This window comes from Cygnus olor, chromosome 25, assembly GCF_009769625.2.
Source record: "Cygnus olor isolate bCygOlo1 chromosome 25, bCygOlo1.pri.v2, whole genome shotgun sequence".
NCBI lineage: Eukaryota > Metazoa > Chordata > Aves > Anseriformes > Anatidae > Cygnus > Cygnus olor.
The window spans coordinates 3,566,778-3,579,768 of record NC_049193.1 but is presented as its reverse complement, the minus strand read 5'-3'; the positions used below and the strand labels follow the sequence as shown (position 1 = coordinate 3,579,768).

At 62.2% G+C, this 12,991-nt stretch overlaps 1 protein-coding gene and 1 long non-coding RNA gene across 3 annotated transcripts in view; one reads left to right on the top strand and one right to left on the bottom strand.

Annotated features, from left to right (window-relative positions):
• The first annotated feature begins 933 nt into the window (after positions 1-933).
• Positions 934-12,991, top strand: part of KCNH6 (potassium voltage-gated channel subfamily H member 6) — a 31,562-nt gene continuing 19,504 nt past the window's right edge. For both annotated transcript variants that reach the window (XM_040536554.1, XM_040536553.1), the window contains exons 1-3: positions 934-1,208; positions 4,109-4,339; positions 11,993-12,148. In XM_040536554.1, the coding sequence (XP_040392488.1) occupies positions 1,133-1,208; positions 4,109-4,339; positions 11,993-12,148 (463 nt within the window). In that variant the 5' untranslated portion in view covers positions 934-1,132. The remainder of the gene's footprint in view (positions 1,209-4,108; positions 4,340-11,992; positions 12,149-12,991) is intronic.
• LOC121059799 lies at positions 9,025-11,041 on the bottom strand. Its single transcript, XR_005814643.1, has 4 exons — positions 10,700-11,041; positions 10,456-10,562; positions 10,294-10,340; positions 9,025-9,389 (listed from the first exon to the last, which is right to left on the bottom strand). It is a non-coding gene; the product is annotated as an uncharacterized LOC121059799 (long non-coding RNA).

The window sequence follows — 12,991 nt, the reverse complement described above, 5'->3', positions numbered from 1 at the left end:
CCCCCATCACCCGGCACCCACACTCCCACCAACCCCCGTGCCTGCAGCATATCCTATTCCAACACCCCAATCTCCCAGCGCCCCCCCCGCCTCAGCACCCAAAGAACCCCACGTCCAGCACCCTCCAGGACCCCCCTGTCCCATCACCCCAAGGACTCCATCTCCACCATTCCTGTCCCAGCACCCCAAGGACCTCACCTCCAGCTCCCCAGCACCCTAAGAACCCCACCTCCAGCACCCTCCAGCACCCCCCTGCCCCAGCACCCTGAGGATCCCACACCCAGCACCCTGCAGCCCTCCAAGGACCCCACCTCCAGCATCCCCATCACCCCCATCACCTCCAGCACCCCACATCCAGCACCCCAAGGACCTCACATCCAACACCCTCCAGCGCCCCAAAGACCCCACCTCCACCCCCTCCAGCACCCCAAGGACCCTCCTCCAGCACTCCAGCACCCCAGGAACCCTCCTCCAGCACGCCAGCACCCCAAGGACCCCACCTCCAGCACCCCAGCACCCACCTGCTCCCCCCACCCCAGCACTCCATCCCGGAGCCCACCGGGGCTGCAGGGCTGCTGCCGGCAAGTGCTGTGCCGGGGGTACCGGGGGGCACCGGGGGACACCGGGGGGGACCATGGGGGGCCGGGGGGGGCAGCTCCCCATCTTCCCTCTGGTGCTGTCGACAGCCACCCGGGAACCTCCCGGCGGGCCGGGACAGCGGTGACTAAGCACTTTGGGGATTTCTACTCTTAGAATTTTATTCTCTTCTTTTCTCCCCCTTTCAAGCGGAGCCTCCCCCCCTTCCTCCACACACCCTCCCTCCACCTCCCACCCTCCTCCTCCTCCTCCTCCTCCTCCTCCCCTCCATCCTCATCCTCCCCGGCCGCCCCCGCCCGGGGCCGGGCGCGGCAGGGCGGGCGGTGGGGTTCCCCCTTCCGGCCGCCGGGAGCACGGGAGCCCCGGGCCGGCTCGGCTCCAGAGCTCGGCCAGCCCTGGGGTGAGGCGGAGCGGGGCCGTGCCGTGCCGAGCCGGGCCGTGCTGAGCCGAGCCGAGCCGCTCCGGGCCGGGCCGAGCTCCCCGCCGCCCCCGTGGGAAGTTGCGCTGCGCCCAGGGCGCACCGGGCGGCGGGGAGATGCCGGTGCGCAGGGGCCATGTGGCCCCCCAAAACACCTACCTGGACACCATCATCCGCAAATTTGAAGGGCAAAGTGAGTACCGTACCCCCCCACCCCCGCCCCGCTCCCTGTTCCCGGTCCCCGCTCCCGGTCCCGGTGTCGTTCCCCCCCCCCCCCCCCCGCGGCCCCCAAACTTCGGGGCGCGGCGAGGAGCAGAGGGGGAACCGGAGGGAGGCCACCGGCAGGGTGTCCCCGGGGAAATAAAGGCTCCTCCGTGACCCCCCCCGGGGAGGGGAGAGGCGGAGGGGTGGGCGACAGCCAGGCACTGTCCCCGCGGGTATTTATAGACAGGGCGACACAAGGGGACGAGCGGTGCCGGGGGAGGGGGACACCGGGGACCCCCGCGCCCCTCCGGGCTGGGAGGGGGTCCCCGGGGTGGCGGGGAGGGAGCCCGGCCGGCAGCCGGGTGTCCGGCGGCACAGGCGGGCTCGCTGCTTGTTTGCCTTCAACTCCGCGCTGCTCCGAGGCAGCCGTCCCTGGTGAAACGTTGCCATTTGCTGTTGCTCGGAGTAATCCCTTTATATGATTTTTTTTTTTTTTGGCTGCTTTTCGTGTCAAATATAGCAAAGAGTTCGGGCGCCTCGGGGAGCTCGGGGGTTTGCACGCCATCGGTCAGGGGCCACGGGGGGAGGCAGCGGGGGGCTGCGCTCACCCTGTCCAGGCACCCCGATGGGACTGGTTTGTCCCTATGGGGCTGGGGACAAGGGGAGGGGAGCAGGGTTACCCCCCCTTTTGTATTTGGGTCTCTACCGTGGGGTGCTGGGGCCGTGCACCCCCCAGCGCCCCATCTCCCTGCGCTTTGTCCCTGGTATCCGAGTTTTCCGGCTGGGCGACCGTCCCTGCGGGATCTGCCGTGGCAGTGAGTGACGTGACCCCGGGGACGGGAAGTGAGAAAAACTGTCCCTGGTTCCTATCAGCCCCCGCTGGGACACGGCGGCTGGAGGGCAGCGGGGGCAGGCGGCGAGGCGTGCCAGCAGGGAGGCAGCCAGGCCCCCTTGGCCCCGCGGGCTCCCTGCCTGCGTGCTGCCAGCAGGGCCAGGCACACACCAAAATATTCCCCCCTCACTCCCCTGGGGCAGCTCCGTGTGTAACAGGTGTTGGGAGAGACTAAAACGAGCCCCCCCGGGCCACTTCGCCCTCCTTTGTTTGTGGGTGCCGCCACCCTGCCCTGCAGCCCCCGTGGGTGCCGCAGCACCCGGAGCTGGAGAGCCCAGGGCACCCTCCCTGCCAAGCACAAGGGCAAGGGCAAACCTGCAGGTGAGGGCAGTGCAGAAAGCAAATTTGGGGCAAAAACACCCGCAAGGAGAGCTGGCTCCCCAGCTCGTCCCCACGCCGGCCTTGGGCATATCCCTGTGCTTGGTGTGGCGCGCTGCCAGCACCATCAATTCTGTCCTGCGCCAGCACGGCCCCGATTCGGCCCACGGGGCTGGCACTGCATGGGGAGATGTTTATCGCAGGTGGTGCGCAGGGTTTGGGGGGATCCCTTCCCTGTGCTACCAGAGCGATTGGGACAGAGCGGGATGGGGCAGGGGAGGCAACTTGGGAACGCTTGGATGTGGGTTTTGTGCTCTTTGCGGTGAAAACCCCACGCCAGCGTGAGTCCGTCCTGCGTGGGAAAGGAGCCGAGGGTGGGAGCCCCCCACGAGGGGCCACCAAGGGCTGACGCAGGAGACCACGATGCCGGCATCCCCACACCCCCAGGGACTCCGGAGGTGACATTAAGGGGAGCCTCGATGTGCCGGGGGGGGCCCCCACCCCACCAGGTCCCGGTGCCGCAGCCGTGCCGAGGTTTCTCCGCGTTGGAGTGAAGCCGGCACTCGGCTCGGGAGAGCAGCGGGGCTCTGGAGCGCGCGCACACTGCAGATGCCATTCCTGGGTAATCCGGGAGATTATTTGGGGTCTGGGCTGGGAAGCAGCCTCCAAAGGGACCCTCTGCTCTGACCTGCCTCCAGCTCCAGCCCGGGAGGATGCCAAAGGCTGGGGGAGTGCTGCAGGGGGTGGACGCAGCCTTTTCCGTCAGTGCACATAGACCCCGCTGCCACATCCTAACAAAACCTCTCCTGGTGCCCAGCACCCCCCGATCTTGAAGAAAAGCAAAAAAAAAAAAAAAAAAAAAAAGAAAAGCTTGAGGCTGGGTTTCCCCTAGGAAAAGGGGCGAAGGGGCTTCTTCCAGGCTGGACACCCCAGGCTCGGCAGCGCTGTGAGTCACCACGGCATGACACCAGCTTGGCTGCAGCCCAGCGATGCGGACATGCCGCTCCCTGCCTCAGTTTCCTCTTTCCTCCACCTGAGCCCCGGCCTTCTCGAGCACGTGGGCCACACAGCGCGGCGGGGTCCGCGTTTCAGCTCCAGCCTGAAGGCACAATTATCCCATAAAACATTCGGAGGATCATTAGTGCGGCAGGTTTCAGCCTGGCTTCCCGCAGAAGCCGAGCTCACGCCTCCTCTTACCTCTTGCCTGACTTGAGTCAAATCTGAGCAAGGGTGGGAAGTGTCTGAGATATCTCGGGTCCCCGGTGAGCTCCTGGGCTGAGATAGGCTCTGCAGCTCTTCCCCATGCCTGCTGGGGACAAATTTCCCACGTTTCAGACAGCAGCGAGTCCTCATGCGTGAGCAGGGAGAGGTGGCTCAGGGCTGTGCAGTGGCATTTTAGCAGGGACCCTTGTTTGGGGGTCCCCACGGCCACCGATTTGCGGGAAATTAGGGGGATTTTCTCTCTCTGAAGAGCAGGGCAGCACCCAGAGTGGTGTGGGCTGGTGCCAGTGATCGTCCTAAGCACCTCTCACTGGTGTCACTGGGGAGCCCGTCCCTGCACAAGCCCCGGGGTGTCCCACAGCGGGTGGCACCAAAAAGCCCCAGCACCCCCCATCCAGCCGGGCCCCCTGCGTGTCCCCACGTCCCCCTAAGCCCCGTGCTCTGCTGTGTCCCTGCAGACCGCAAGTTCCTCATCGCCAACGCCCAGATGGAGAACTGCGCCATCATCTACTGCAACGACGGCTTCTGTGAGATGTTTGGCTACTCGCGCGTGGAGGTGATGCAGCGGCCCTGCACCTGCGACTTCCTCACCGGCCCCGACACCACCAAGAGCTCCATCGCGCAGCTCACACAGGCGCTGCTCGGCTCCGAGGAGTGCAAGCTGGAGATCCTCTACTACCGCAAAGACAGTAAGAGATGCTTTCGGCACGCGCGGGGCGAACCGGTGTCCTTAGGTGGGGACTGTGGTTGTGGTGGTGTCACCCGTCTGGGCTTGAGATGAACCACAGCACGGGGTGGGGTGGGAGGGACCCTAAAGTTCGTCCCATTCCACCCCCTGCCATGGGCAGGGACCCTTCCCACCAGGCTTTTGGTTGTCCAAAGCCCCATCCAACCTGGCCTTGGGCACCTCCAGGGATGGGGCACCCCCAGCTTCTCTTCTTCTTTCAGCTCTTTGAAGCTGGGGCTGGGTGGCAGAGGGAGTCTGATGGCACCAGGGCTTTGGGATTGGACCCAGGACTAGGGTTTTGCCACAGGATATGGGAGCGGGGTGACCCCATGGTGGGTCCTTGCTGGATAGACCCAGCTTGGCCATAATTTGGGCTCTGGTGGTGGTGGCACCTCAAGCAACAGAAAGGAGCTGCTGGATTATTTGGGAATGGGGTTTGCAAGCCCTCAGTGACGGCTCAGAGCCATGGGACCACTCGCAGCATCCCTATGGCTTGAATGAGGATCCCACGGGGTGCCCACGGAGGAGATGGGGTGGGACTGCGGCTGCGTGTCGGGGTGAGCCTGCCACCCATCTCATCCCAAAGCCGGCTGCGGGCACTGGTATGGCGTCGGAGCCGCCCCTCCAGCCAGCAGGATGTGGCTGCGTGCGCACAGATGGAATTACACTAAGATGAAAATGAAGCTTTGATGGAAAATACTAGTGATTAGTTCTAATACTGCAGGAAGTTAAATAAATATTTAGTGCTTGATGCTGCCAAGCAGCGTTGGCCGGGACTGGCAGAAGCAGGGGGAATTCAGAAGATCAGGCGCTCGCTAGAGGTAGAAAACATTAAGTATTTCCTTTTTTTTTCAACCTGCGGCGCCTTCCCATCGCTTTAGATTATATTGCTGGGGGCTGGGCTTGAGAAAGGGGCTGCACCTCGCTGTTGTCAGCTCCGAGCGTGCCGGGATGGAGAAGAAACAACCGGGAAGGGAACATGGAGGCAGGAGCCTTGGCTCCCGGCCCGCACCCTATCTCCCAGGCAGGGACCCGGGTGTCCTGGCCTCCCTCCCAGCCCCTATCTCCTGGGCTGGCATCCAGGTGGGGCTGCGCGTCCCCCTCCCGAGCCGCCGTGGGTTGAAGGGGTCTGGCCGGAGCCCAGCGTGGCTGGGAAGGCACGAGGAGGAGCGGGCACACGCCGTCCCCCTGCTCCCTGCAGCGTGTGGCCGTGGCAAGGACAGGGCATGCGGCTCCGCGTCCCCTCCCCAGTACGGGGATGGTGGCACAGGATGAGCAGGGAGAGAAAGCAGCCCCCAGAACCCAGCGCCGAAAAACTGGGGACAATCCTGGCCCCCGCAGTCATGGGGAGCTGGAGGTGGTGGCTCCCCAAAGGCCGTTTGGGATCTTGGTCCCTGGGGACTGCTCGATCCCACTGGCAGCAGGATCCAGGCCCTCCTTCCATGCTTGAAGAGCTCCCGACAGCTCGTGGGATGCTCGCCACTCTCCACAGAGCCCTGCTCTTCCTCCAGGCCACGGAAACACTCCGAGCTGCTTTCTTCTCTTTTTTTATTAAAAAAAAAGAAGGGTAAAAAAAAAAAAAAACACGCACACACACAACAAAGCCTAGAAGAAAGCCCTTCGTGGCTATTTTTAAACCCCAGCCCCACCAGCAATATGCTCTCCAATTGTCTCCCCCCAGCACTCAGCCTGCGATCGCTCAGCCCATTATAAATGGGCCTTATCGGCGAAGAAAAGGCCCTCGCATTACGGGGAGCTGCTGCTTAATTAGACCGCGGAGGCTCCGAACCCGCCCGTCCTCCTTTTCATCACGGCGGCTCCAATCTCCAGGCTCGACCTGCTGTTTATTACTGCGGTACTCCCGGCTCTGCAGCTCGCCTGGTTCTTTCCTGGCTTTTGTGGTTTGCCAGAGCTGATGTTCTCCCCCCCAAAACCTGCCTCCCTGAGCCCCCCAGCAGGATAAGGGAGGATGAATGGAGGGGACTGGGGGGGGACAGGGTGCCCGGGGCACCCATGGGTGTCAGGGCAGGTGGCTGTGCCCATGTCCAGGCAGGTTCCCATGGGGGTTGTTGCTTTGGGGCCAGCACGTCCCTGGGGACAACATCACACCCATGCTGTCGTTAGCGTGCCGCTGATTATAAAAGGAGATGAAATGGAGCCAATAAGCACCGGGGGGGGGAAAGCAGGACCGGACCGTTGTCCCTCCCCACCGCAGCAGCCCCAAATCAGCCTCGGGAAGAGGGCAGAGCCCGGCCGTGGTGCGGGTGGGCTCCAACCCTCCGGCCAAAGCCGGCGGCTCAGCCTGAAGTTCATTTCCTCGCAAGACACTGCCCAGCTGGACCTGCCCGGGGCCGGGATCAACCCCACATCAATGAGGAGCACGTGGGGTCACGGTCCCCACCACGGCCAGCTGGCCCAGAGGGGCTGGGGGTCCCCTAAAGGTGGCCGGTGAGAGCCCGCAGGGCCCCCCGAGCAGGGCCGGTGGCCGCAGGTGCTGGGCACAGTGGCGCTGGCACAGGCGGCGCGGCAGCAGCTGGCACCGAGCGCCTGGCTCTTAATCTGCGTGGATGCGATGGTTATGAATCTGAAAGGGGAGACGTGGGGACGAGACAGCTGGAGGGACAGCCACCTGCTGGCAGCCCCTCCGTCCCCGTCCCTGTGTCCCCCCCAGCGACAGTGTCCAGAGCCCGGGGTTTGTCCCCTCGAGCAGAGACCGTTCGTGCCAGTCCCCCGAGGGTTAGGGGCAGGGATGAGCCCGGCAGATGCCTCGTGCCATGCCGTGGCTGGGATTTCCCCGGGGACTCAGGAGGTAGCAGAGCCATCAGGGACCCAGTGTCACTGCGGATGTCCCCCACAGCTCCCCATGGGGCTGGTGGCTACAGGGTGTCACCGCAGGCAGCGTGTCCCCTCCTTCCCCATATGGGGCACGTTTGCAGCACAGCCATGGGCTTCTCTCCATCAGCTGCTGCCAGAAGCCCACGCGAAGGCAGACGGGGACGGATCCGGCCACGTTTACTCCACACAGCCATACAGATGGCAACATGCAGCGTGCTGCCCCGTGGTGCGGAGCAGGCAGGACCCAGGGGACCTCCCGGGTGGCAGGGGACAGCAGGGAGGCACGGCAGGCTGACAAAGCCCAACCCCAGCTCGATCCGTTCGCTTTTACAAAAACTTGTGGTTTTTGCGCCGAGCCAGGGCAGCTCACCCCGTGTTTCTTTAAGGGTCGGGCTTGGCAGAGCTAAGCCCTGACCTCGGGAAGGGGACAGACACCGCGGCCCGACTCCAGATGGGGACTTATAAACATCCCTGGCTTGCAATGACAAACACTCCGCTCCCGGGGGTCTGGCGCTGCGGGGCCACGTCCGTCCTCCTTGGCACGGCCGTGCTGCGCCTCCAGCTCTGCCCCGGGGACAGCACGGTCAGGGTACAGGGCTGGAAGGGACACATCTCCACCCTCTGCAGCTCCTTGGGTGCTGTGCACCTGGACCAGGCATCCCATGAATGGAGAGACAGGCCCAGAGCATCCCCAGCACCCCGGGGGTGCTTCCCATGGAGGGTTTTCCTGAAATCCCTGCCCCGGCACTGATTCTCACCTTAATCCCCCCACCCTCACCGGCTGCTGTGTCCCCGGTGGGAGGTGGCACCGTGTGGCACCAGGACAGAGCCCTCCGGGTGCCCGCACAGCCCCGGGAGATGTCAGTGCTGCAGCTTTGGCCACACAGCCCCGTCCTAAGCTGGGCTAATTCCTGCGGCCAGCGGGGATTTAGCGAGGGAAGGGCCACCGGAGCATCCTGCCACCCGCACCCCGAAATGCCCCACCAGGCTGGGTGGCATCCTCATGGCCACCTCGTGCTGGAGGCTCCCCGGTGTCCTCAGCTGCTCCGTGCTCCTACTCTTTCCCCTCCTGTCGTCCCCAACCCATGAGCAGAAATCGCCGGTGCAGGGCTGCCTCTATCCCACCTCCCTTAGTAAGGTCGTTTTGGTTGTAGGGACTTGCCCCAAGCAGTATTTTTGCTGGTCCCATGTCGCAGCCAGTTTCAATAGGATAGGAACAGGCATCCCTCAGCACCACCCTCGTGGTGCACATGGGGCCACCCCTCCCAGTGCAGGGGGACGTGGTCCCAGGGCGCTCCCCAGCCCCCATAGCCACCCCCCAGCAGACAGACCCTATGGGACACCCACTTCCCAAGGGCTCAGCCTCCCAGCATTTTCCATCCTGCCTCAATGGCTTGATTTAGGGTCTCGGAGCAATCTGCACAGCTCTTTGAAGTTTCCACCGGGGCCCTAGTGCTGATTTCTCCCCGGACAGGAGCAAGGCTCAGCCCTGTGCACGTCTCAGGGGCGCGAGACGGCCCCGTCCCCGCCATGCCCTTCCCACCCTTTTTCCTCCGCTCCGTTATATAATGCCACTATAGATTTAGCCACTCTGCCATGAGACCCTGCAGATTAAATCTGCCGGCCGGGGGAGGGAAGGACTCAGTAAGAGCTCCCAGAGCAGATTAATAGCTTGCTTTTTTAATATTCATAACAATACGGTTTTGTGTCCGGCTCTCGGAAACCCCCGTGTCCCGTTGATTAGTTTAATGCCGATGATACGGGCAAAAGCAGTCACCGCTCGTGGCTGCGGAGGATAAGAGGGCTGGGGAGGGAGGGGCCCCACGATGACATTTTTAATGTTATTAAGTGCTCATTTTCATCAAGGTCAGAAGACGAGATGGGTCAGAAGCACAAAGCCTCTGACCTCTCGGTTTCAGAGAGATGCTGGGTGATGGGAGGATCGAACCCAGCCCGGGGTTTGGGGGAATGAGCTTCTTTTCCAGCCCACGCAAACCCATCAAGTCTTGGAGGATGAGTGTGGGACTCTCCAAAGCAGCACCCTCATTGCTAACAGCCAGATCAGTGCGGGGACACCCCCCGGTGCTGGGACACCCCCTGTTTCCCGGGAGAGCCCTCGCTGATGCCCCAGGGACCGCTCGGCTGCCAGGCAGGAGGGAAGATGCCAAAAGCCTGTGCTGGGGAAGGGAAAAGAAATTCCAGCAGAGTCCCCAGGACCACCACTCCCTGCCCCAGCCCACTGGGAGCCACTCGGTCCCGTTCCCGTGCCGTGTCCCCCCTGCCATCCCTTTTTGTGGGCAGCCCCACGGGTGGGGGCGAAGCACAGAGAGGTTGCGAATGCCCCCAGGACTCCTCCAGGAGATCATTTGGCGGCTAGATAAAATTAGATGGATGGAGACAGATTAGCTGAACAGCTGAAGGGAAGAGACGGGCAGATGGATGGGGACAGGCGATCGAGGAACAAGGACGGCAGCGCAGGGCTGGGGGCTCAGCCCACCCGCACCGGGCACCGCAGCAGCTCCAGTGCCCAAGTACCCCACACCCCGCTGCCCAAAACCCCAAATCTTTGAGGATTTGGCTGCATCTCAAGGGAAGGTGCTGAGCCATCCTCTCCGTCCCCAATGCCCTGTCCTCCCATCTAAGGCACAGGTCCAAGCCAGGCACCGAGCTCCCTGCACGCAGGATGGGTCCTGCCCCAGCCGGGGCAATTCCCCGGGGACCAGTGGGGAGTATCGGACCAGTGCCTGGATTTGTGGGATCACACCAGGCGCCAGCTGCCTCCCAGCTCCAACCCGAGCCCCAGCCTTCACCCAGCTGCTCCTCACATCCCCAGTCTTCAGCTGTTTGACATCGGCCTGGGATTAACCCTTTGTGGGCACGCTGGCCCTTCCAGCATCCGGCCCCCACAAGGTGTGCGGCGGCTCAGAGGCTCCCAGCACCACGGAGGAGCTTAGGAAGGAAAAAAATGAAGCAGTGAAAGGGAAGCGTGCAGCAGGGCAGAGCACGTGAGCCAGGATCAGGCCATCTGGATCGGGATGCCCTTGCATGGAAAAGCACAGAGCTGACGGCTGCCATGCTAACCTGCCAGTTTTCTGGTCCTTTCGAAGTTGGTGATGCTTCAAAATAACCTGCAGGAAAATAATAACAACAACAACAACAACAACAACAACAACAACAATAATAATAATAAAATTTATAGCACAGAGAAGGAGAAAGCATCCCACAGCCAACCCTACCACTCACACGCATGTGCCAGCAGAGCTGCAGCATCCCAGGGCTGCCACACCATCCTCCGTGCCCGTGCCACCACCTGAGGACACCCGCTCGCCTCTCGGGCCCCGCAGAAATACCTACAAAAGGTGGAAAAAAGGGTTCATTTCTCTCCATCCCCAGTATCACAGCACGCGGGTCGGTGCAGTGTGCCCGTGCGTCCCTTCCAAATGACTTTATCTGCCGAAAATCACCCCCCCCACCGCCTCCTCCCCACCTCCTGCTTTTAAGTGGATTTCCCCTCTGTGTGCTGAACAACGATGAAATCAAGAAAGGAAAGGAATAATCCCGGCTGCCGGGCCCTTTAAACGGATTTCACCCTATCCATTTCTTTCCCCTTCTTGTGCATGTGTGTGTGCGCGCGCCACTGACGTCAGGGCAGATTTGGAAGTTGCCCGATGCCGGCCATCTGCTCCTGATTACGGGAGGCCCTGAGCTCTTTAAAATTACACGCAGAAAGGCCGACGGGCCCCGAGCGTGGCCGCGCATCCCTGCGCTGCCGGCCCCGCTAATCCCCCGCTCGCAGGGCGCCGGCCCCTTTAATCACTGTGTCCAGGGACGGAGGGAAGATTTGGGTGGTTTTGCAGGGGCTGATGCTTGTTGAAATGTCCAAAATTGCCCCAAAGTGTTGAGGGGGTTATCCTGTCACCCAGCAGGTACCTCTGCAGCAGTACCCCGCTGCCCTGTTGCTTCTAGGGGACCTGGGGGGATTTTCGGGGGGATTTCACCAGCAGGGATGCGGTCGGTGCCAAAGCAACAGGAGGCGGCTCAAGGAAGGGCTCCGCATTGATTGTACCCTTGGGAATGGCTTTTTTAGGCTTATTGTGGGAATGAAGGGTGGTGGGAAGCCCTCTGCGTCCTCCCTTTGGGGAAAGGGCGGCAGGGAATTTGGGGATCCCCTGCTGCAGGCTGGCACCTGCCTGCAGCTCAAGCAGGACCGTGGGGTCAAGTCGTGCATCCAGCGGGCAAATCTGCATGGCCCCGTGCCCTGGTACCACACTGGGGGTTGTCCCCGCAGCCCCCCTGCTCCCAGGTCACTGCACCCATCCCTATGTCCCCCCCCCGTGCCTCAGTTTCCCCGAGGTGCTGCCCCCACCCACGGCCTGCACGGACGGGAGAAGGCCAAAACTAGCCCCCCCCAAACTGGTTGGCGATTGCAGGGCAATTAGCGGCAGTTTGATTACAAGCAGCACACTTAATGAGGTTGAACTGCTACCTGGAAACTTTTGGAGTTCTTAATTACCCACACCGTAATTGCTAGTCTAAAGTACATTAATATAAATGACTGTCTGGGACAAAAAAATAAAATATAAAGGCAAGATGCGGTCTGCGGGAGCTGGGATGTGGCAGGGCGACGGAGCTTTCCAGGCCCTTCCAAATTCCCCACTGGTCACCCTTGGGAATTGCATCCCTTAAAAAATACGGTTCTGCCAAAATCGTTTTATGGCACGGGGGGGCCGGGGAAGAGCCCCCCGCATCCCCCCCCTGACTTCTCCCTCTCTCCGCGCAGCCTCCTGTTTCCGGTGCCTGGTGGACGTGGTGCCGGTGAAGAACGAGGACGGCGTCGTCATCATGTTCATCCTCAACTTCGAGGACCTGGCGCAGCTCATCGCCAAGAGCGCCAGCCGGAGCCTGCACCAGCGGCTGTCGCAGAGCTGGCGCGCAGGTGGGTGGCGCTGGGGACACCGGGGACATCGGGGGGGGAGGCAGGGCTGCGTCCTCCAGGGGCTGCGTTTCTGCAAAGCCGCAGCTCCGCCGGGTCGGGGAATTGAGGCACTTGAAAAGAAAACGGGTGAAAAAAGGGCTTTTTTTGCCCTTCGCGTGCACGCCCAGGCACACCGTGTGCCGCGCACCTCCTGATTCACCTGGGGACCTCGGGACAGGGTGGGGACGGACCCCGGGCACAGGAGGGTGCAAATTTAAGGAGAGGGCATCTCGCCACGAGTGGAGCCGTCGAGCCCCTCTGCACACCCCCTTCTTTGCTGCCAGCCTTTTGATAGTTCATGCTGCGAGGGGTTTGTGGCAGCCCCTTGGGTCCCTGCTGCAGGCAGGCAGCACTGCGTTGGCCGGGACAGAGGGCGCTGGCGTGGGACAGGAGCCACGTGCGGATATTTTGGGACAGCTGGGGGATATTTGGTGTCACCAACAGCAGGGCTGTGCCACGGGGTTGTCACTGCACGAGGGATGCATTGGGATGGCCCTGAACTTGCTCCAGCTTTGGGCTGTTACCCGCAGTCCCAGGCTTATCCCAGGGCTTTGCAGGGCTTTTGGGGGCAGTGGAAAATCCAATCGCAATTTTTTGGGGAGCTGGATCAAAGGGAGAGCAATGGCGAGGCCCTGCAGGGGGTGCGGGTACCAAAAGATACCGATGTTGGACCAGACCATGGGAAGCTGGGGTGGAGCTTCCAAATACTCTCCTGCTATAGGGTCCTCTGTGTCAGCCACCTGTATTCTAAGTGGGTAAATAATCTTACGTAGATCTTCCTATAAACACTACCTGGGGTGTGGG